Source organism: Pygocentrus nattereri, chromosome 26, assembly GCF_015220715.1.
Source record: "Pygocentrus nattereri isolate fPygNat1 chromosome 26, fPygNat1.pri, whole genome shotgun sequence".
NCBI lineage: Eukaryota > Metazoa > Chordata > Actinopteri > Characiformes > Serrasalmidae > Pygocentrus > Pygocentrus nattereri.
In genome coordinates this window covers 12,110,575-12,131,219 of record NC_051236.1, presented here as the reverse complement: position 1 = coordinate 12,131,219, position 20,645 = coordinate 12,110,575, and the positions used below count along the sequence as shown (strand labels likewise).

Genomic DNA, 20,645 nt, shown 5'->3' with positions numbered 1-20,645 from the left:
ACAACTGCTCATGTATTGTTTTGTCTGAAATCAAAGGTATTAAGGTACTGAAGCTCCATCACCCAAGAGAACACAGCTCAACTGCTCCAACCTAAACATCTGTGTGCACTTTACAGTAGCAGAACTAACTAATTAGAAGGGGTGTCAGGATACTGTTGTTTTGGCTCTGTTCTCCAGTACATTAGATTTGAAATTTGAGGTTTTAATGAAGCTTTAATTTGAGGGGATTTAAATTTATATAAGAATCAAAGCCTTTTTATACATCGTCCTACCAATTTCCGGGGATTGTAAGTAATTTGACAGGGTCCTTGATGAATTAAGCTGTAAGTTTATTACTTTGTTTTATATTTTTTTGTAGTCAATGACTGCCTGAAGTCTGTGGCCCATAGACATTCTGCCAGGACTTTTAATGCAGTTATTACAGTTTCAGCTTGTTTTAGGGAGTTTGTCTGTTCTTCTGAAGTTTCTATGCTTCTAACATACTTGGTTTTCTGAGCTTAATGATCGTCTGCTTTCACCGACATTGACACTTCTTTAGTTGTTATGTTGAGAGATATTAAAAACACACTCCAGTTGCAAATGCTACATCTAGAATCTGTTAGCTAGACCTTCTGTTGGTTCTCTTACACTTTAACCCCTTAAACTCCAGTGGCCCATTAAGCCACTATAGATTAAGTCTAAGCCTTGACTAAACAGAGGATTCACCCCCTTAAATTGTAAAGCCTCCGTATGCTGGCCCACACAATTCTTTACTCTTACAACTACATAACTTGCATATTAGTTTCTGAAGTTACTGAAGGCACTGCTAGCTCTGCAATTTAGTTTGACTCATTTAATCCATGTTAAAAAAACCGGCCCTCAGCATATATACCAGGTATTCTCTTAAAGCTTCATTATTTGGAAAATACTGTAAATTATTCAGTAACTTCAGGAACTAATATGCATGTTATGTAGTTATAAGAGTGAAGAACTGTATGGGCCAACATACGGGCTTTATGGTTTAAGGGGTGAACAAATGCAATGACACACAACTGGCCAAAGAAAGAAACTCTACAGCCAGTTTGTTCAATTATGTTTTGCATACAATATAATACATATGGTGTCTATGTATAAAACTATGTATAATACAATGGGGGAATATATATAAAGCTCTGTATAATGCATAGTGGAAATATGTATAAAGCTATGTATAATACACAGCAGGAAAATATATAAAGCTACATGAGCGGATTGTCCAAATCTATGTATACTATATAGGAGGCATGTAAAACATAGGGGAGAACATGCACAAAACTGTGTATAATACAAAGTGGAGAATATGTAAAAAACTATAATACACGTGGTTTATGTAAAACCGTGCATACTTAGTTTTTTGGGGGGGTTTTTGTCATATAATACATAAGAGGGGAATATATACAAAACTAAGTATAAGACATGAGAGTATGCATAAAACTATGTATAGTGCATAGGGGTAATATGTATAAAATTATGAATAACACATAGGGGAGAATATGTACAAAACTTATCTATAACACAGTGGGGGATATGCTGGAGTACAGCTTTTATGAGAGCACTTTATACGTATTAGCCCTAATGTGAAAATATAACTCCCCCCTAACTCCACAGCTCCTTTGGCTAGTCTTGTTAACTGTGGAGTGAAAATGTGTTAACCGCTCTCCATATGTTTCTAACACATATATATCTTGCACCATCACACTGCTTGAGAGTTCAGCAGTACGCTGTGACCGTTAACAAAGCCTTTGAGGAGCAGACGCACTGAGCACTGCACACAATGGAGAGCTGCCACTGGGGTTTCTGTTGCGCTGAGAGTTGCTGGAAGGGGAGACGAGTGGGAGGGAGGGGGTGGGAGAGTGAAATGACCTCGCTGTGTCGGTGCTACTGCAGTTTCGTGACCCCTTAAGCTCAGGCCCAGCCCCCTTGCGCGAATGGCTTTGTAAGGGTTGATGTGTGGCACAGGGTGCTGCAGAGGGAGGGCGAGAATAAAAGAAGCCCACCGCCCTGTGAAGAATGGTGGGAGTGAGGTGGAAAACTCCAGACTCCTGCTATACACATGGCACTTAAGTGAAAAGGGGACCTTCGCATTGTGAATGCACCTCAATGGCCATGGCACCTCATTTGTTGAAGACAAATGCCCTTCATAACACAAGTGTCTTGTCCCTACAAACCAAGCAGACCAAAGTCATTAATCATCCATTTTACATGAAGAGTGGTAGTAACAGCTCCTAGATCCGAACCTGTCTCCTCACAACTGGGTTAATATGATGTGATTTCCTGCATTTCATACGTTCCAAATGTTGTGGTTCTCAGCACTCATCTAAAAGTTTTCATTGCTGAGTTCGGCTCCGTTCAAGCTGAAACCACATTAAGGTCTGCTTGGGTTTCCCCAAAATTAAGGGAGAGATCTTTTCTGTAGTTTCAGTCTAATGAATATTCATAGGCACTCAACACAATGCAGGCAGCCCCTAAGTCCTTGAGAAGAAGTCAGCTTGTGTTTGACTCTCAGGTCAAGGGACTCTGACAGACTGCCGCACAAAAGAGGCCTGACTCAAGAATTCCTCAGTGTTGCTGGGCAATGCTTTTGTCTGACGAATTTCAGCGTCTACATATTCATACCCCTTGAAGTCATTAGTAGTCATTCATTCATAGAGGCACTCCCACTTGACCCTTCGCCTTTTGTCGTGGGAACGCCGTAGGGAGGATAGGTTGGCGAAACATTTTTAGCATGTTTAAGGCAACCTTAGACCTATACCTCTCCCTCTTCTTGAACCTGGCGCTTCTGTGTATAGCCTCGGAACCTCCAACCTGAGCTTCAAACAACCTTTTCAAGCATACACGTTTAGCTAAATGGGAACGGCTAACTTAGAAAACAAAACCGAGCATACAGTTCATTAATATCCGGCCTAAGTTTGCAGTGGAAGAAACATTCATCATGTTGCATTTCCCTCTCAGTCTGTGTGGTATTAAGTTACCCGATTCGTTTACACAGAGGGCTTTACTCCTGTCATAAAAATGAGTGAAGGCAAACATCCGACTCCACGCTTCTCCTGTGACTGAAGCTCCGCCATCACGCCGTGCCCCGCCGTGGTCCCGCCCCTCCCAGCGAGGCGTCTCCGGGGGGGGCGGAGCTACGGGCGCTCCTTTCTCATGAATGAGCCTCTCGCTCTCAGTGTGGAAAAGTTGGACACGCGCTCCGGAGCCACCGGCACGTCGTAAATGCGCTCGGAGAAGTTCAAGTAAAGGAGAAAAAATGGATTATCGCCGTGTACAGACCTGCTCACTCTTCCTGTATTTATTTATTAACAGCATATTTATTGTAACCCACTCCAAGGAGCGTAAGTAGTCTCTCTTTTTTTTAATTGCTGTCATTCACGTATTTATGTCACATGTTTGAAATTTCAGTTGTAGTCTTACTTTTTAAAAGCGAAATTCCACTCATTTATCAAAATGTCTGGATACTTTAAGCTTTAGTCGTTCGGAGTGGTTTGATGGGAAATGTTCTATTCCTGAGAAATTTACTGTGGTGAAGTTTTCACAGTGGTGCTGATAGGAACCAGACATCCGCAGCCCCTAAAAGCTATATCACCAAGTCCCTATATGATAGGTTATGGAAATGCTGATGGGTAAGATATTGTTTTCCGGTAGTTCTTAAATGAGGTTTTGGCCTAAAACTATTTTTACATACATATATGCTGGGGAGGCACTTGTGAGGCAAAATAGTATCAAATGAAAACAGGTTTTTCAGATTTGCTACCAGTCAGCCATTATTAAAATTATATTAAAAAAAATCAGAACACACTTGTCATTTTGGGTTGCAAATAAAGTGGCTGTATTTGCATCACAGGCCCTGTGACTCCTGGTTCCTGTCACCACCACTGTACTTTTTCTACAGCGAACTATATCACATCACACTGCTGTGAATGGGAAAAAAAAGGACAATCAGAGGAATTTCCTTTTAAGCTTGTTCAATCATATGATGGCCCATGTTTGTGAATCTGTTAACATATGTTCTTTCAGACATGCTGCTCGATATGAAGGCATCTGGAGGAGAGCTGGGTTGGTTAACCTCACCGAGTGAAGAAGGGGTATGAGAGTTATTTGAGCCTTTGTCCTGTTTCCCAGCCTAATTATACTGTACATTTTCACATCTCAAAGGCATTACATTCATGAGTCAAGGGTATAGCCACAGCTTTTAAAACTTCACCTTCCTGTGAGTCACATTTCCTCATATCTAGTCATAAGCTTCCCAGCTGTTCACGTAGAGATTGGTTTTGTACTGGAGTTCCTTTGTTTTTGTAATTTTTTTGATAAAAAACTAATTTAATAACTTCATGGCCAGTTTTCTGGACTTGTAAGACTTGGGAGTATCATTTGCCTTGTAATTTTTTATTATTCCTTGTCAGCACTCGCTCTCTCTCTCTCTATCTATCTATATATATATATATATATATATAGATAGATAGATAGATAGATAGCCCATGATTTTTTGTGGTTCACATGGCTCACCTTATCCTATGAATAGTGGTACGGTTTAATGGATTCTGTGAACAGTGTTATATACAGTAGGAGAAAGAAAGACACCAAACCCTGTGTACAAGCGAGTGCGCCGTCCTCTATCTTTAGTCATGTGGTTTCCTTTCTGAGGGACCAGAGGAAATGGAGACGTGGTTGGGGCAGTGAGTGAGCCATTTTGCCTCTGGTGAGGCCTTGGGATTACGAGAATCTTCCATGGATTCCTGCAGTCGCTCCAAGGTCTCACGAAAGATTTACACTCCAAGTTTGGCCCCCCCATAGAGACAGCTTGGCAGGTTTAAGGGCAAGTTTGAGGTATTCACACTCTCTGGTTGGAAGGAGGTGTGTGTGTGTTGGGGGGGTTTAATTACTCTTTTGGAGACCAGTCCTGTCATTTTCTCTTTCTGATGTTTGAGGCCACCCCTTGTTTCTCTGAGCTCTTGAGCCACTGTGTCCACACAAGGCCTTTGAGGTCTGCATGCCTGGCCTGACCCACTGTTGAAGTGCTTTTGAGAGAACAGAGGAAAGAGGGAGTTTTGTATGTCAAGAGGGAGATGAGAGTGAGAAAGGGGGGCTGTTATTTCATTGAGGATTGTCTGTCTTTGCTCACTTTGATACACCTAAGAAGACCTTTGGTGATAGGCATGCCAAGACATGTAATTCCCACACTCACACCATAGATGTCTGATATGCAACACAGGTGAAATATGAGTCACTTTCCTGAAATATCGCAATAAATTTGTGAATGCATGTCTGTGCACACACACCCATGTTAGACTGAAACTTCAAACTACAGTTAGAAAGTTTAGTTTCATTCTTAATGTTATGCTTTCTCGATTATTACTGAATCATCAGCACCTGTTTTAGATTCTGGACACATCTAACATTTGTTAAAGGGCCTGTATTCAACAGTTCTTACATTTTATTTTTCCCACATTTAACATTTGTGTGGGTTTATGTAGCAAAATGAGTCATCAGGTATTGTTACATTAACATTTTTCAACTTCTTGCTATCTCTTAGAATAAAAATGACTACTTTTACTGTGCCTTTAAAATATATGTAAATGAGTTCTGTTCTGATTGGTTGTCCTATATTGTGTCTGGCTGAAACACTCCTTATAACCTTAAGATAAATGGCCAGGACTAAACTGTTGTAGGTTTAATAGGTAGATATTTGTTTGTTAATTTTATTCAGACACAGGCTGTTTTTGCACTTTAGTTTCCATATATGAACTGTATAGCCTTGAGAGTGATTGATGCTTTTTGTAACTAACATATTTGTATGTGTATTAAAGTATAGAGCACGTTTAAACAGTAATGTTCTGTCTGAGTATATGTACACTATTCTCTCCTGCTCACTCACTCACTCTCTGTTCTCACTGTCTTTCTTTTTATCTCTCTTTCTCAGTGGGAGATAGTCCAGACAGTGGTGAATGGCTCCCTCCTCTACACCTACAGTGTGTGCAATGTGGCCAGTGATTCTGAACAGGACAATTGGCTTCGGACCACCTTTATCCAGCGTCCACTCGAAGCTGCGCGCGTCTCTGTAGAGCTACGATTTGTCGTTCGCGACTGCAACACCTTCGGTGGCGCCACCCCCACCTGTCGGGAGACCTTTGGCCTCTACCTGTCTGAAACAGACATGGATGTGGGCACCAGCTTCCGCAAAGGTCAGTTCCGCAAGATCGCCACAGTGGCTCCTGATGAGGTTACCGCAAACCGGGGCAGCGGCCGGGCTTCTGTGCGGGAGAACGTGGAGACCAAGGTCATCGGGCCACTTTCCAAACGGGGTTTCTACCTGGCCTTCCAAGATATGGGCGCATGCGTGGCTCTCCTGGGGGTCAGGGTGTTTTACACTACCTGTCCGGCCATCCAGCAAAACCTGGCCACCTTCCCTGAGAGGGTGACTGCTGGAGCACTGACTGAGGTGGAAGGAACCTGCGTGAAGGATGCAGTGGTAGCTGGACAGGCGGCTCCACGCATGTACTGCACTGCTGAAGGAGAGTGGGTGGTGCCTGTGGGGCAGTGTCACTGCAGAGCTGGTTACCAGGCTGTGGAACAGAGCTGTAGAGGTAAGAAGGTTTGAGTATGTGTACCTATATGTTGTGTAATGTAGGGGGTCCTGGGGGACTCCCAACACATCTCTTGGACCATCTGAATGTCTCAAAATCAAAGGTTTCCCTGATAATAAACTTACGTTATGCTGTCCGTTAGGGGAAAACCAGAAAGCAAACCAGCTCAAATGCAAATTCAGGGAAAGGTCTTTGTTTACTCAGGAAATGGCAAACTTCTGTCTTTCATATTCTTAACCAACTAGTGATGCAGCACTGGTCTGCCTCAGGGTTGCACTATTGTAGCCATGTCCAGGATGCCTATGAAAAACTTTGTAGCATATTTGCAAATCAAAAAATTGCCCAAGAGATTAGTAAAAAGAATGAATTGTGACTGTAAGATCTCAGCTGATGTGTGGTAGACAGCATTACCAAACTAAATGGGAGCATTTCCAAACGAAGAATTATTAAACCAAACATTTTGTTGTCATTAAAGCTAGCATGAGCGCCGCTTTGGCCAGTGAGTTAGCTGCCAGCCAACTTGGGAGCCCCGAATACCATGAGGTATTTTCCACACTATGTGTTGGTGTGCAGTCCAATGTTTTCTCTCTTGATACCAATTCCAGTATCTTAGAGTATCGGCTGATACTAAGTACCAGTTTTCTGCTAAGGAGCCTTTGTTCCACAAAGCACATAAACATAAAATAGAGGCTAATGTACCATGATGTCATTCTTTTTTAAAACTAATATTGTTCTAGAGTTTATTTATTTACACTTCACAGTGTTTAAGAAACAATAATCAGTGTAAATTGCTCATGCCTGACCAAATCTGTTGTTCACTAATCTCGTATTGTTAGGTATTGTGTGAAGTACATGACAACACTGCAAAGCCTCAGGATCACTATCAGCTCAGATGGTGGAGGATCATTTTATTATCTAGCACCTACATTGTGGAATAGCAGCCCAAAGAATATCAGGAGTGCAAATTTGATGTTTTAAAATCCAGATTTGTTTAGGCTAGTAGTACTATGACTCATTTTTGCCTGTGGTTTGTAATTTCATTTACAATTTAATTTAGAAAGTAGAATTTTATGTTTACAGTGTTCTACTTATTTTGCTGTGTACAGCACTTTGGGGTTTAAAATGAAAACTTACATATAAATACCACTACTATCTTGAATGAAAGCTGATCTCTTTAACAAATTAAAAACCAAAAACCTTTGTTAAGTCACAGCAGTCAGTGGTTGAACAACTGCAGGGCTTTGTGGGTGGCCCACTGGAGTGGGTTTTTGAGCGAGTGTGTGTGCTAAGATGCCTAAGTGTGTAATGTGCCTTCCGAGGAGTCGCTTATGAGCACATGGAAGACAGAGAGCATGACTTCAGTGTGAAGGAATGTGAGCCTCGTCCACACCCTCTCACCTGCTTAGATTTTATTTCCGATCTGTGTGTGTGTTTAGTACTTTGGGAAGGAAGCATGAAGATACCGGGTTACCAGTAGAGAAGTATGTCTAGGTGCTTGTGTGTTGTGTGCAGGGCGGCACAGAGATGGTAGAACTGGTTTTATAGATATCAAACACTGATGAATGAATTGATATCGTGAGAATTGTTCCTTGTTGAAAACGAGAATTAAGAAAAATGCAGAAAGCACATTCCCTTCTTTTAAATCTTGATAGTACATTACCTAGCTAGCTTTAGGATTACATGATAGAATGATTTAGGAATTTGTGGGGATTTTTTCCCCAGGCTTATCTCATTCATGGATTCTCATGTCATCCGGCAGCTGAAGTGACTCAGTGGGCAAGCCTAGCATTACCTGAATACTACCTTGTTTCTGTGTGTGCGTTTCTATGACTACACCTCACCACAGATTACAGGGAAGGCTCCTGGCACACCCTTGCTACACTGAGTCAGTTATCGTGTAATTGAGGGCTGCAGCTCTCTGGACGCCTTTTGTAGTGGTGGGAAATATGGGTTTAACGCAGTGGTGTTGAAATGTAGGTTTTCTCATGCTGGGCAGCTGCAACCCTAAACCATATCAAAGATAAGGGAAGGGAGGGGGGTGGATGTCTCCTATAGACCATCGCCTCCTCAGGAAAAGTGGGAAATTAACTTTCATGCTTATTTTTCCCTTTTGTATGGAAGGTAGAAAATCTGCTGCTGCTTAGCATTCCTCTCACCTAGCACAGCACAAAATAAAAGTCCCTCAAAAACTCGTCGCCCACTTGTGTATTGTTGCTGTCAATACATTGTATTTCCAAAATGGTAACTTTGCAGGAGAAAAACGTAGAACATTCACAATTTTAATGTGAGTTTCCAAATAATTTTCTACCATTTCTGTTGGTGCATTTGTCCTACAAAATTGACATATTTTAAAAGAAAGCTGTTCATTTTCAAATTGGAGATTTTGTTGAGATAGTGACAATGCTCCTGCTCATACAAGGAACAGCTGTGAGAATGGAAATTATAGGCAAGGGAAATCTCAGGAAGGAATGTTCTGGAGACCTTGGCTTCTGGTGCTTTAACAAGATCCAGCAGACTTCACCTGTAACAAACATTGGGTTCATCAGGGTTTGGATAAGTTTTTCAGTGGTATGTAGCAGCATGGAAAAAATGTAGCTTCCCAATGCCTGCAAAATTCCATCGTTTCCAGGAGACGCTTGGAATGTTTTTCGCTACCTTCGGTGGAGGACTGAGTGACGAGGCCTGCGGGAGGGATGTGGTTATGAGAGGGGTGTCTTGTTATCTTTGAATGATGGCAGAAGTCAGGAATGAGTGCAAGCTCAGACTCCACAATTGGCTTTTGTGTTAGTTTTTCTTCTGTACCACCCCATCACTTTTTATATACCAACAACTGCCACATTCATTTTTATGTCACTTACTTATTACTTTATGGTTTGTAGCATTTGGCTTCTTGAAAGTCATGTAACCATTAAAGTTAATTGGGAGTTGGGTGAACTGCCCTGGAGCAGAAGGCCTCATAGCATTCATTGTTGGAGAAGGTGCTTAACCCCCAAACAGGGAGACAATAAAGTTGCTAGTGACATTGTTCTCATTGGAGTTTTACGAGTGCCTCTTTCTTTGCATGACTTCTGTTCTTCTAGGCTTATCGCCACCTGCCACTCTTGGACAAGCACCATTGTGATTGGCTAAGAAGCACGAGTGGGGGTGGAGGCTGATTTGAACAGGGATTTAGAGGAATATTGAGTAGGGAAAAGACCTGATGTGGCTGGACCAGGCTTTATTTCTGTTGGTGGCTAGATAAATGTCCATGTATTTTATGTCTGATTTTAAAGACTTTAAATCTTTTAATTTTTACTTAATCCTATTATAATCCATTGTGATCTTGTTTATAACCCTGATGTGGGTCATTAAAGAATGAAATCTAAAGATTTTGGAGATTAGTGTAATAGCTAATAGGTGTGTCTCCAACTTTAAAGTGATCTAACCGGGTAAATGATGTTACACTTGGATTGGGATGGATTTGTCTTTCTCAGTAGAGCCTTACATTTGCTTGTATGGGGGAAAAGCACATTCCTGAGTTTTTCAAGACCAGTTATTTGGCTCAGACACATTTTTTCAGGCCTTTTAAATTGGAAGCATTGTTGTTTTAACCACTGACTCTTCCACCCCCATATCTCTGACTAGTCCCTTTGTGTATTATGACAATATGACTTCAGAGGGCAAAGTCTGTAGAATTGCACAGGCTTATCTAAATCTCCAGTCATCTGTGCTATGTTCCAAAACTTTCAGGAGGCAACAAAAACTTTGTTTTATGGGTGTAAAAAAAACTTAGTCATTTGTCTTCACTCTTCCTACACTCTGATGTTCACTGTAGCTGTGTCCGCCCACATCAGGCACAAGCCAAATGGGCCACTGCTGTGATCCTAGTGTATATCTATCGGCTTCTGTTGCCAACTCTGACGTAAGAAAAATGAGCTTTATGAGTGAGCTGTCTACATAATTGTAAGGTTGTGTGTGGGCTTGTTGAGCTGATTGGATGTGAACACAGAAATGTCTGCTTGGGAACAGTGTCTGAGAATCTGTGTTATCCCCTTAAAATCCCAGGCTTATTACATTCTAAGGCTTATTATTCAGTAACTACATGGACTAGAGGTAGTAGTAGCTGAGTTATCTTAGATTATAGAACTTTGCAATAAAAGTTTGGACAAGTCAGCAGGTCCTGACCATTTAAGGGTTTAAGAGTAGTTGATGTACATTGAGTAGGCTTGTGACAGTTATTACACCACTTGATTGTTATATTTAAGCCAATTGCAATTTTTTCCACAGTCAGCTTTCACAATGTGTATGTCGCAAAAAAAAAACAATGTGAAATGGGTGCATTATCTTTTCAGCTGGTTTGAAAAAAGTACATTCATTTAACAAAATGGCAAAAAACATTTATTGAGAACTTCTGACTGGTGCTATAGCGCCTTTAGAGGGCAGCGTTGAGTAATGTTTGTTTATTTAAAGCATGTAGTTGTGTCTGTTGTCAGTTAGGAGCTACTAAGTTAATCAGCTAGGAAGCATCATAGCTAATCAGCCACATCAGCCTCTTTAGGTTTCTACTGTAGTAGTTACATGCAATGAACAACCACGGACAATTAAAATGTTAATGTCTGTTATTTGTGTGGCAATGAATCATCAGCTAAAATTCTTGATTGTGACATGCCTAACACTGAGTTCAGTTTGGAGGGGCCCAAGCACCTCTCTCAGAGCACACACTGACGTCAGGGCGGAAGAATGAAGTGGGAGTTTACTCTCCTACTCCCAACTTCAAACAAAATGTAAAGGGAGGCTACTTTTCATATGCGAACATCTCTTCCACCCCCACCGTACATGCCGTCTTTCACACGCACACAAACACACAGCAAATACACAAACCCCTGCGGAAAATCCCCTCGAGAGAACTTCTGTCAGCAATCCTTCAGCGCAAGACCCATTCACACTCACACACCCGCACCACCTACTGCTCGTCAAACTGAAACTCCATCCTTTTGTTTGAGAGGATGGCTGAAAGGCTGACCTCCAGAGGGGTCACGGACCCTTTCATTAGAAGCACCCCTGCGTAGAATCCATAGTCAAACTCATTTTGCAAACCTATGAGTTTCTCATGCTCATTAAAAGTACATATAGCAACACCAGCTTCTTGTCTGTACTGTTCCTATGCTTCACAATCATGACACCCCCACCCAACATCCTCCTTGTTAATGACTGTTAGTGTCGCAGAGTCCCTCTTTTCCGGAATTCCTCTCTGCTAGCATGTTGTCATCCCTTCCCGCAGGAAGGAAAGGAGGAGAGGATAAAGCCTATACACACTCGCAATTCCCGCATCCTGTTTTGTCCAACGGACGTCCTCGCGACCCTGTGTAGCTCACCTGCAGGGCTCAAAGCTTTTCTGTCGGCCTGCTTTTATTCGCAGCTTAAACATGTTGGTTGCTTCTCACGCTCTTAACTGCTTCGCTTCTGTTGGAAGCTGGAATCAATGGAGGTCCACTGTCCTGGTGTGATAAGTATCTTTTGTGAGGATTTGTGTCATCATTGATGGATTCATCCTGTCTGTAATTCAACCAGTGTGAATCCATTTGCACCTATTGTTCTTCTGTGATGGGCAGAGGGGATAACAGTGGCCTCCTGCGGTTCTATCATTTAAGTAGCCATAGGCTTTGAAGTGAAGAGTTTGACAGAAACTCAAGGCAAAGAACTTTTGAGGGTGTTTTTCAGTGTACATGTGTACATGCTTAGAATGCAGAGAATTGTTCGGACCTTTGTTCTCTTGCCTAAGAACAAATCCTAAGTAAGAAAACAATTGGTGGATGTCAATCTTCGTGAAAACTGTGTAAGTGGGTTTTACTAAGAAATTTCTTCTTAAGAACAGCTGGTGAATGAGGCCCAATGTTCTGGTGGAACACTGTACGCACTGAATGTAATTCATTGAAAAATGTAAATAACACATAAACAAAATATATTACATGCGCAGTTACTGTCCAAAGCAAGTATTGAAAGACACAATTGTGTTTTTAATATATATATATTTTAGTAACGTGGACATTACTTCCACATGCTTGTTTTGCTTATTGATATTTCACCAAATTCACCACTTATGTCTTCATATCTTTACTTGATCTCAAAATGTGCTCCAAGTGTTTAAGAACAAATATAGTAAAAATATAGGCCATAGAGTAAATTAATTCATAGTACAGACTATTATTATTATTATTATTATTATTATTATTATTATTATTATTATTATTATTATTACTATTACTATTATTATTACAAGTTTCTACAAATGATACATGCTCCACTTACTCTTTCCTGTCTTTTTTAGTATGTCAAGCAGGCTACTACAAGTCGTCCGTTTCCAGTGAGCCATGTCAAATCTGCCCAGAAAACACCCAGCATTCCGGGCATGGGGCACTTGTGTGTCCTTGTCTGGAAGGCTTCTACCGAGCACCCAATGACCCCAGCTCTGCCCCTTGTTCTGGTAAGTCATGCTGGCTGGAGAGCTTTGCTTAACACGTTTAATTATTTAGGTAAAATTTTAATGTTACATTGCTAGATGTGAAGAACTTTTTCCTTCTCCTTTTGTACCACGATGATTTGATGTAATGCTCACTTTGAGTATATTTCAGATGGTTTGTTTGGAGAAGCATGAGAGCTTTTGCAGATTGTTATTTTTTATTGTCTCACTGTAAACTGAGATCCCATAATGCTTCTCTCCCTCAGGTCCACCTGGCCCACCTGAAGACCTGACATTCACTCCTCTCCTTACTGTGGGGAGCTTAAAACTGACCTGGAAACCTCCAGGCAACACTGGCGGCAGGAGTGATGTCACCTACGACGTGAAGTGTGAACGTTGTGATGGCGCTATGTGTGTACCATGTGGATCTAGGGTGCAGTTCCAGTCTGCACACACAGCTCTACGCAACCCAGAGGTCACAGTTAGCGAGCTGGAGCCGCACGTTAACTACACATTCACAGTGGAAGTCTTGAATGGAGTGTCCCAGTTCAGTCGTCAGAAAGCCTCCGCTAGCATCACGACCTTGCTGCACTTCACAGGTAAGACATTTAACGGGCACTTTTGAAGTGGACCATGGCATTACAAATGGAAAAACTGGAGATATAGATGCATAGTTTGGAATATAATGACATATTAAATGAATAGTTCACTGGAACCCTCGGCCTACTGTAAACATTGCACCGTGGCCCACCAAGACAAAACTACTTTAGCTACATTAGACTTGAATTTCCAGTGCATATCTAACTAAAATAAACAACTTTAGGGACCAAATATGTCTTGGTTGTTCCACTACATATGGGGTAAGGAGGAATTTGTGTACATTTTTCTGTGAACCATTCATGTCTTTATTTATGAAAAAAATGAAGCACATTGAAGAACATTGGCAAATGAAGCAGTTAGGACATTAGCCTCTAAAATGCTATGAAGCTCGGTGCTACTCATATATTTCTCATTACAGACCCTCCTAAAGTAACATTCCTCAGGGTGGTGGACCGAACCTCTACTAGTCTGTCTCTGTCTTGGGCTGTGGATCACCGCACGTCCTCTCTCCATCCGCCTCACTATGAGCTCATGTACCGCATGAAGGTATACTCACCTTTATCTTTTCTTTCTTTCTTTCTTTGCTGACTTCAAAGGCTGATTTGTGTCTTTTAACCTCTTTCTTCACCAAGTTTTCTTTTGTTTTCTATTCCTCAGGAGGATCAGGCAGAACAGGACTTTACTACTTACACTGTTCTGAAGCTGGAGAGAAACTCTGTCCAAATTACTGACCTCTTGCCCGGAACTAAATATGTGTTTCGCGTTCAAACGCTAACCCCAGATGGCCATCCCAGCAGTCAAAGTGCAGAGCATGAGTTTGAGACTCTACCCTTGGGTAAGGATGGGCATTTATGTGTCTGTCAAGCATTTTTGCCATAAATAATGAAAGTAATAAGACAGTATTTGCATGTAACACCATGTTTTATTCCTGTCCCACAGCTGAGTCACAAACACAGGGCAGTTCCATGATTGTCATGGGCGCTATCGCTGGAGGCGCAGTCATGTTGCTTATCGTAGTGGTCATCTTGCTACTGCACAAAAGGTTAGAGAAGCCTTCATCATTTTTTCCTCCTCTCTTCATTCTGTCCTTATCATATCTCTGCCTCAACTTCAGCACAGGATTTCCCGGGCCTGCACCCTGCACGCCTCATCCTGTCCACCCAGTGGTCTCCTGTTTACATTCCTGCTTTGATCTGAAGCCACTCTCATTAAATAATCACTGGTAATGCGTGAAGTGCAATTTTGACCTTGCCCTTTCTGATTTCAGGAGGCTGAATTCACATGTCCGACAGAGATCAGGAGGCAACTACTTTGCATGTCCAGGTATGAAACTGTCTAACTCGTTACTGGCCTTATATGCTACATACAGTATAATAAATGCATATTTATTATATAGATAGATAGATAGATAGATAGATAGATAGATAGATAGATAGATAGATAGATAGATAGATAGATAGATAGATAGATAGATAGATTATATATTATATAGATAGATATTGATATATAGATAGATTGGTCTGTAATGTGCTCTCTTTTTTTTGCAACAGAAAAACTGCAGCCTCTGAAGACCTATGTGGACCCGCACACGTATGAAGACCCCTGCACAGCTGTCCTCAAGTTTGCCAGTGAAATTCACCCCAATTACATCACCAAGCAGAAAGTTATTGGAGCAGGTAAAGATGTCTCCATATATACATTTTATACCTTAATATCTGATGATGTTAATTCATTTCAAATTTGAGGATGACCTGTCCTTCCAAAAAACAGCTGAGATTTGGCTATTAAAGTTGTGGATTGAATTGATTGCAAATTTATTACTGTTTAAATTGGAAAGTAATGCAAAATACAGTAAGTCATCAATCTTGTTTCTCTCTTGTCCCATAGGAGAATTTGGCGAGGTGTTCCGTGGTCTGCTGAAGTTGCCGGGACGCAGTGAGGTTGCCGTGGCGATAAAGACTCTGAAGCCTGGCTACACGGAGAAGCAGCGGCAGGACTTCCTGAGTGAGGCCAGCATCATGGGCCAGTTCTCCCACCAGAACATCATACGCCTGGAGGGAGTCGTCACTAAATGTACGTGTAAACTCGTCATCATCACAGCTCTCTATCTCCGAGCACCCACTCGGGCGAGTCATTCAGCATGTACAGAAAGTCATGTCGCAGTGGCCGATGACTGTTTGTCATGTTCTAATTGCATTCCTCGTTTCTTTTCAGTCAAACATGCAATGATCATCACCGAGTACATGGAGAACGGTGCTCTGGATCAGTATCTGAGGGTAGGTCAACTCTCTGAAGTTCATGTTTGTTTTGATTATTTTGGTCATTTGTGTGAAACACTTAAATTAATGTCTGCTGTGATTTAATGCACAGGACCATGATGGAGAGTTGTCATCCTATCAGTTGGTGGGCATGCTCAATGGCATAGCAGCAGGGATGAAGTATCTCTCTGACATGAACTATGTGCACCGAGACCTTGCTGCACGCAACATTCTGGTCAATGGCAACTTGGAGTGTAAGGTGTCAGACTTTGGCCTCTCTCGAGTTCTGGAAGACTATCCTGAAGGCACCTACACAACTAGCGTAAGCATCTTTTATCGCAGACCTCTATGGTCATAACCAAAATATGCATGAAGTTAAATTAGAATAAGATCAAAACAAAAAAATAAATGAAATGTTTTTTTTTTTCTCTTTTAACTGTTTCTTAGGGAGGAAAGATTCCTATTCGCTGGACGGCACCAGAAGCCATAGCATACAGGAAGTTCACCTCAGCTAGTGATGTGTGGAGCTTTGGCATAGTCATGTGGGAGGTCATGGCCTCTGGAGAGAGACCCTACTGGGACATGAGTAACCATGAGGTACACCATCTTTTTACCCAGCATGTTCATAATATACTTCTTTAGTAGGCCACAACATAAATAAATGAATAAAAATATACTGCATCCAGTACAAAGGAAAAAAAAAGCATAGGACATATGTGTCACACACACATACACACACACACACACACACACACACACACACACACGTATCCATTTGTATAACCATTTTTTACATTGTTCCTTTCATGATGAACAGACTACTAGAAATGGTCCAAAATTACTTGGAATAAAATCTTGTTACTTTAACATGCATTAAAAGTTTTAAATGTTTTTTTTCCTTCTCCTGAATAGTTACCATTTTGAAGATACAAGGTTTTTTTTGCCAGCAGCATTATGCATATATATCAGTGGCTACCGTAATTATTAGAGCTAGGCATTGAATTTGTGTCATAAATGTCAAATCTCCCAAAGACGGGGAGAAACAAACTTTACAATAATGCTAACTCCTGCTAGATTTTAGTAGTTTGTTAGGCCTAAGCTAACGGTGAGACACATTAACATTTTCAGTGGTTCTAGATTAAACATAGACATTTGAAACTTCTAAAAGACATCCAGTGTTTTATCTGATGCTTGTGACAGACATATTACCATATATTTTACCTTGTAAGTAGAAAGGCCTATAGAGCTGCGGCCACTACTTTCCATTTCTACAAACCCACTGATTAGACTCCTACTCTTATTTACAGTTAGTGACCTATCTAGAACTTCCAGAAGTCTTAGTTTTTCTCACAAAGTTGGTCCTACCTATTGGGACCAAAATGTGATTGGTTGAAACCTGCCACTTCATACTTAATGCTGATGGTTTATCTAACTCACTAGGCCTTCTCTTCAGCTCCTGAAGTCCTAAAAAATAGGAGAATTTACTTGGCTACATCTATCTAGATACTGAGAGGAAACCAATTCTTGATTGGCCAGGTGTCTGCTGGACATTTCAAGAATTTAAGCCTTTTGTTTCCATCCTAAACTTAACAGTGAAATGAGTAGCATTGTAATACTTTAAATACAAACGTGCTTCTATCGAATTAAAATGAGCTAAAAGTTACAGACATGTATTTTATAGTTCCCAGAAATCATAAAGCCTTCTTTGAAGGCCTAGAAGGCACAAAGGGTTCATTTATATGTAATACATACATTGATTAATATATGGATGACTGTATTTAATGATGGTAATTGAAGTCGTATTACTCACTGGGTGTGGGTTTACAGTGCAGGGAGTTGACTTCTCTTTTCTCTTTCTGTCTCAGGTGATGAAGGCCATAAATGAAGGCTTCAGGCTGCCGGCGCCAATGGACTGCCCATCTGCTATTTACCAGCTAATGCTGCAGTGCTGGATGCAGGATCGTTCTAAACGCCCACGCTTCCTTGATATCGTCAATCTGCTAGACAAGCTGCTGCACAACCCTGAGTCACTTACAGCCATCGCCAGTGTCGACCTACGGTAAGAATCACCGCCTATTATGAGGCATTTCAATTAAAACTAACATAGAAAAAATTAATTTCAAATTGATTAAAAGTTTAAACAGGAGAAATGCCTTGTAATATGGAAGAGATGAAGTGGCTGGATGAGTTATGACTGTTTATCAGTGAGTTTTATTGGGCTGTAGTGTAGATTAACCAACCCCATAATTGTTCTTTCCCTCAGAGTGTCTATTCGTCTGCCAAGCACTAGTGGAAACGATGGCGCCCCCTTCAGGTCTGTGGATGAATGGCTGGAGTCAATGAAGATGGGCCAGTATAAGGAAGCCTTTGCCCATGCTGGTATTGCAACCATGGAGCAGGTGTTGCACTTGAAGACTGAGTAAGTGAACACGTATACAACTTTATCAATACAGTGCTTTAACAGATCCTAATCTTCTACTCTACGCATCCAAAGTTTGCAAAGCTCACTTTTCCCTCTTATTCTTTAACTTAGGGATATCAAGAAGATTGGGGTGCAGTTGCCAGGTCACCAAAAAAGAATGGCCTACAGCATTCTGGGTCTTCAAGAGCCTGCTGGTCCTATGGATGTATTTGCGGTGTGACGGCCAGATTCACCAGAGTTGCGCTATTCTGAACTCCAAACTAATGAGCACTGCCGAGCTGCCTCAGACTTTAGAGGGAACTCGCAAGGAGCTGCATGAATCCACCCAGAATGCTCCTCCATCATGAAATGGACTTTATTTGGGACCAGTGAAAGAAAGGACTGAAAGAAAGGACTGATATTTGTACTGTTATTTTTTCATGCTTGTTAAAAAATTTTTATGTGTTTTGTATATGTATACAGTGCCATGACAGACCCTCAATTTGTACTGTCATTTCAAATGGTGGCCAAATCAGAAGACCCCATAGTGGAGTACTTGTGACGGTCTGGCCTTTTGCTGCAAGTTATTTGTTATTTCAGCTTGACGTTCAATTGAGCCACCTCGAGAGTGGATGGCTACAGTACAGCCTTGTGATAGACCTTTAGACTTAAGGGTGTTGCAATACTAACTCACTATATTTTTGAGTGGTTGAAGTATCTTTACTTTGTTGATATTCTGAACATTAAAAGCTAGCTAGAAAATGCTTAAAATGTTGAAACCACATGGCCAATTTCACTGAGATGGAATTGAAAGGCCTATTCTATATCATGGTGAGAGACAACGTTTACACATCTTATTTCAGCTCTTTTTGGGGAATTATTTAATATTTATTGTGTGTGTTTTTTTTTTTAATTTATTGTCTGTTTACAAAGAAAAAATATTGTACATGTTGTGTATTATTTAGTTGTAATAAAATATTTTGTATCATTAAAAGGTGTCTGTTTTCAACTTAAGTCAGATAGCCTCACAGTTTTTGCTAGATTGCAGAACCAGGAAACAAAGGATGCAGGCAGATATATCTCTATTAAGACATTATACAACTTGAATGAGGACAGTGGGATGCCACTGGACAACACATTAGTAGAACACCAGTAAAACATTAATAATATGTTCAAAAAGGCATTTGTAACATTCAATATTGAGTACAAGATATTTGTTTCACAGCAAACATTTCTGAGAGGATTATATATAAGACAATCCACTTGTGTAAGGAAATTTCCTCCACCGCTATGGGCTTGAAAAGATGTGGAGCTGTCAAAAAAAAAGCTGTTAGTGAGGAAAGGAAATATCCATCCATCCATCCATCCATCCATCCATCCATCCATCCATCCATCCATCCATCCATCCATCCATCCATCCATCCATCCATCATCTAAGCCGCTTCTCCGTCAGGGTCGCGGGGGGATGCTGGAGCCTATCCCAGCAGTCTTCGGGCGGAAGGCAGGATGCAAGGATATATATATTTAAAAAAAGAATTGCTGATCAAACAAGGTGCTGGTGCTCTCTGACCAAATGAACTGACCACCCTAGAGTCCAGACCTCAACATCAGTGAATGTGTTTGGGGTTACCTAGATTGTAAGAAAATTCAACCAAGAGTGAATTTTGAAGGCAAGTCTGAAAAAATAGGTGTAATGAAGATGAAAAGTGGACACAGTAAATGCTGAAAAATTGACATATGTAGTTTTGAGCTTTCTGTGAAATATAAATGTTCTGCTTTACTGAAAAAAAACCCTACTTGGCCATGTTGACTGGACATTAAAGAAATGAAAGGTGGTCTCTGACTTTTGCACAGCATTATATGTGCATAATGCCTACTCGGAGCTGAACGTAAGAGAACACTGATCGAGAAAAACACAGCACAAAAATGAAATAGTAGCTATCCAGAGACAAAATTCACCTCTTTTGACGTTGACAATATGTAAAAACAAGGCAAACCTCAGTGCCTTCGTTACTCATAATATTGATGTGAAGTGTTGTTTATTGTGGAAGCGTATTATTTGGTATTTTGGAAAATCAAAGAGCTAAATACATACATGTATATATGATAGATATTATACTTTTAATGGCTATGTTTTATATTCATACGTGTAAATTCTCAGGTTAAAAGACCCATTTATGTTGATGATGAAACAACTGAAGAGTTTTAATATATATATATATATATATATATATATATATATATATATATATATATATTTATGCAAATGATGATGTGTCCTGTGTTTTGCTGCATTAAAAAATATATAAGATACAAAATAGTGAGTTCTGTTAAACTGGTGAGAC

The 20,645-nt window shown here is 40.8% G+C and overlaps 1 protein-coding gene across 2 annotated transcripts; it reads left to right on the top strand.

The window, feature by feature from the left end:
- The first annotated feature begins 1,905 nt into the window (after positions 1-1,905).
- Positions 1,906-19,217, top strand: epha2a (eph receptor A2 a). 2 transcript variants are annotated; one of them, XM_017697781.2, is made up of 17 exons: positions 1,907-3,353; positions 4,036-4,103; positions 5,939-6,602; positions 12,910-13,065; positions 13,308-13,640; positions 14,060-14,187; positions 14,299-14,476; positions 14,581-14,683; positions 14,909-14,964; positions 15,192-15,317; positions 15,529-15,714; positions 15,856-15,917; positions 16,012-16,221; positions 16,347-16,496; positions 17,765-17,958; positions 18,163-18,318; positions 18,433-18,541. In XM_017697781.2, exons 1-17 carry the CDS (start codon positions 3,170-3,172, stop codon positions 18,539-18,541), a joined length of 3,063 nt encoding a protein of 1,020 aa, XP_017553270.1. In that variant the 5' UTR covers positions 1,907-3,169. The 2 variants fall into 2 exon arrangements, with proteins under 2 accessions (XP_037391003.1, XP_017553270.1); XM_037535106.1 differs by having other exon boundaries at positions 1,906-3,353; positions 15,529-15,917; positions 18,433-19,217.
- Positions 19,218-20,645: the final 1,428 nt, after the last annotated feature.

What these genes read in the sequence shown, in the direction of transcription:
- epha2a (XM_037535106.1), top strand. Translation starts at nt 3,170, where the DNA reads ATGAGCCTCTCGCTCTCAGTGTGGAAAAGTTGGACACGCGCTCCGGAG. An exon ending in GTTTGAGACTCTACCCTTGG is followed by an intron (nt 14,477 to 14,580) that starts GTAAGGATGGGC and finishes CCTGTCCCACAG; the next exon opens with CTGAGTCACAAACACAGGGC. An exon ending in GCAGAAAGTTATTGGAGCAG is followed by an intron (nt 15,318 to 15,528) that starts GTAAAGATGTCT and finishes CTTGTCCCATAG; the next exon opens with GAGAATTTGGCGAGGTGTTC.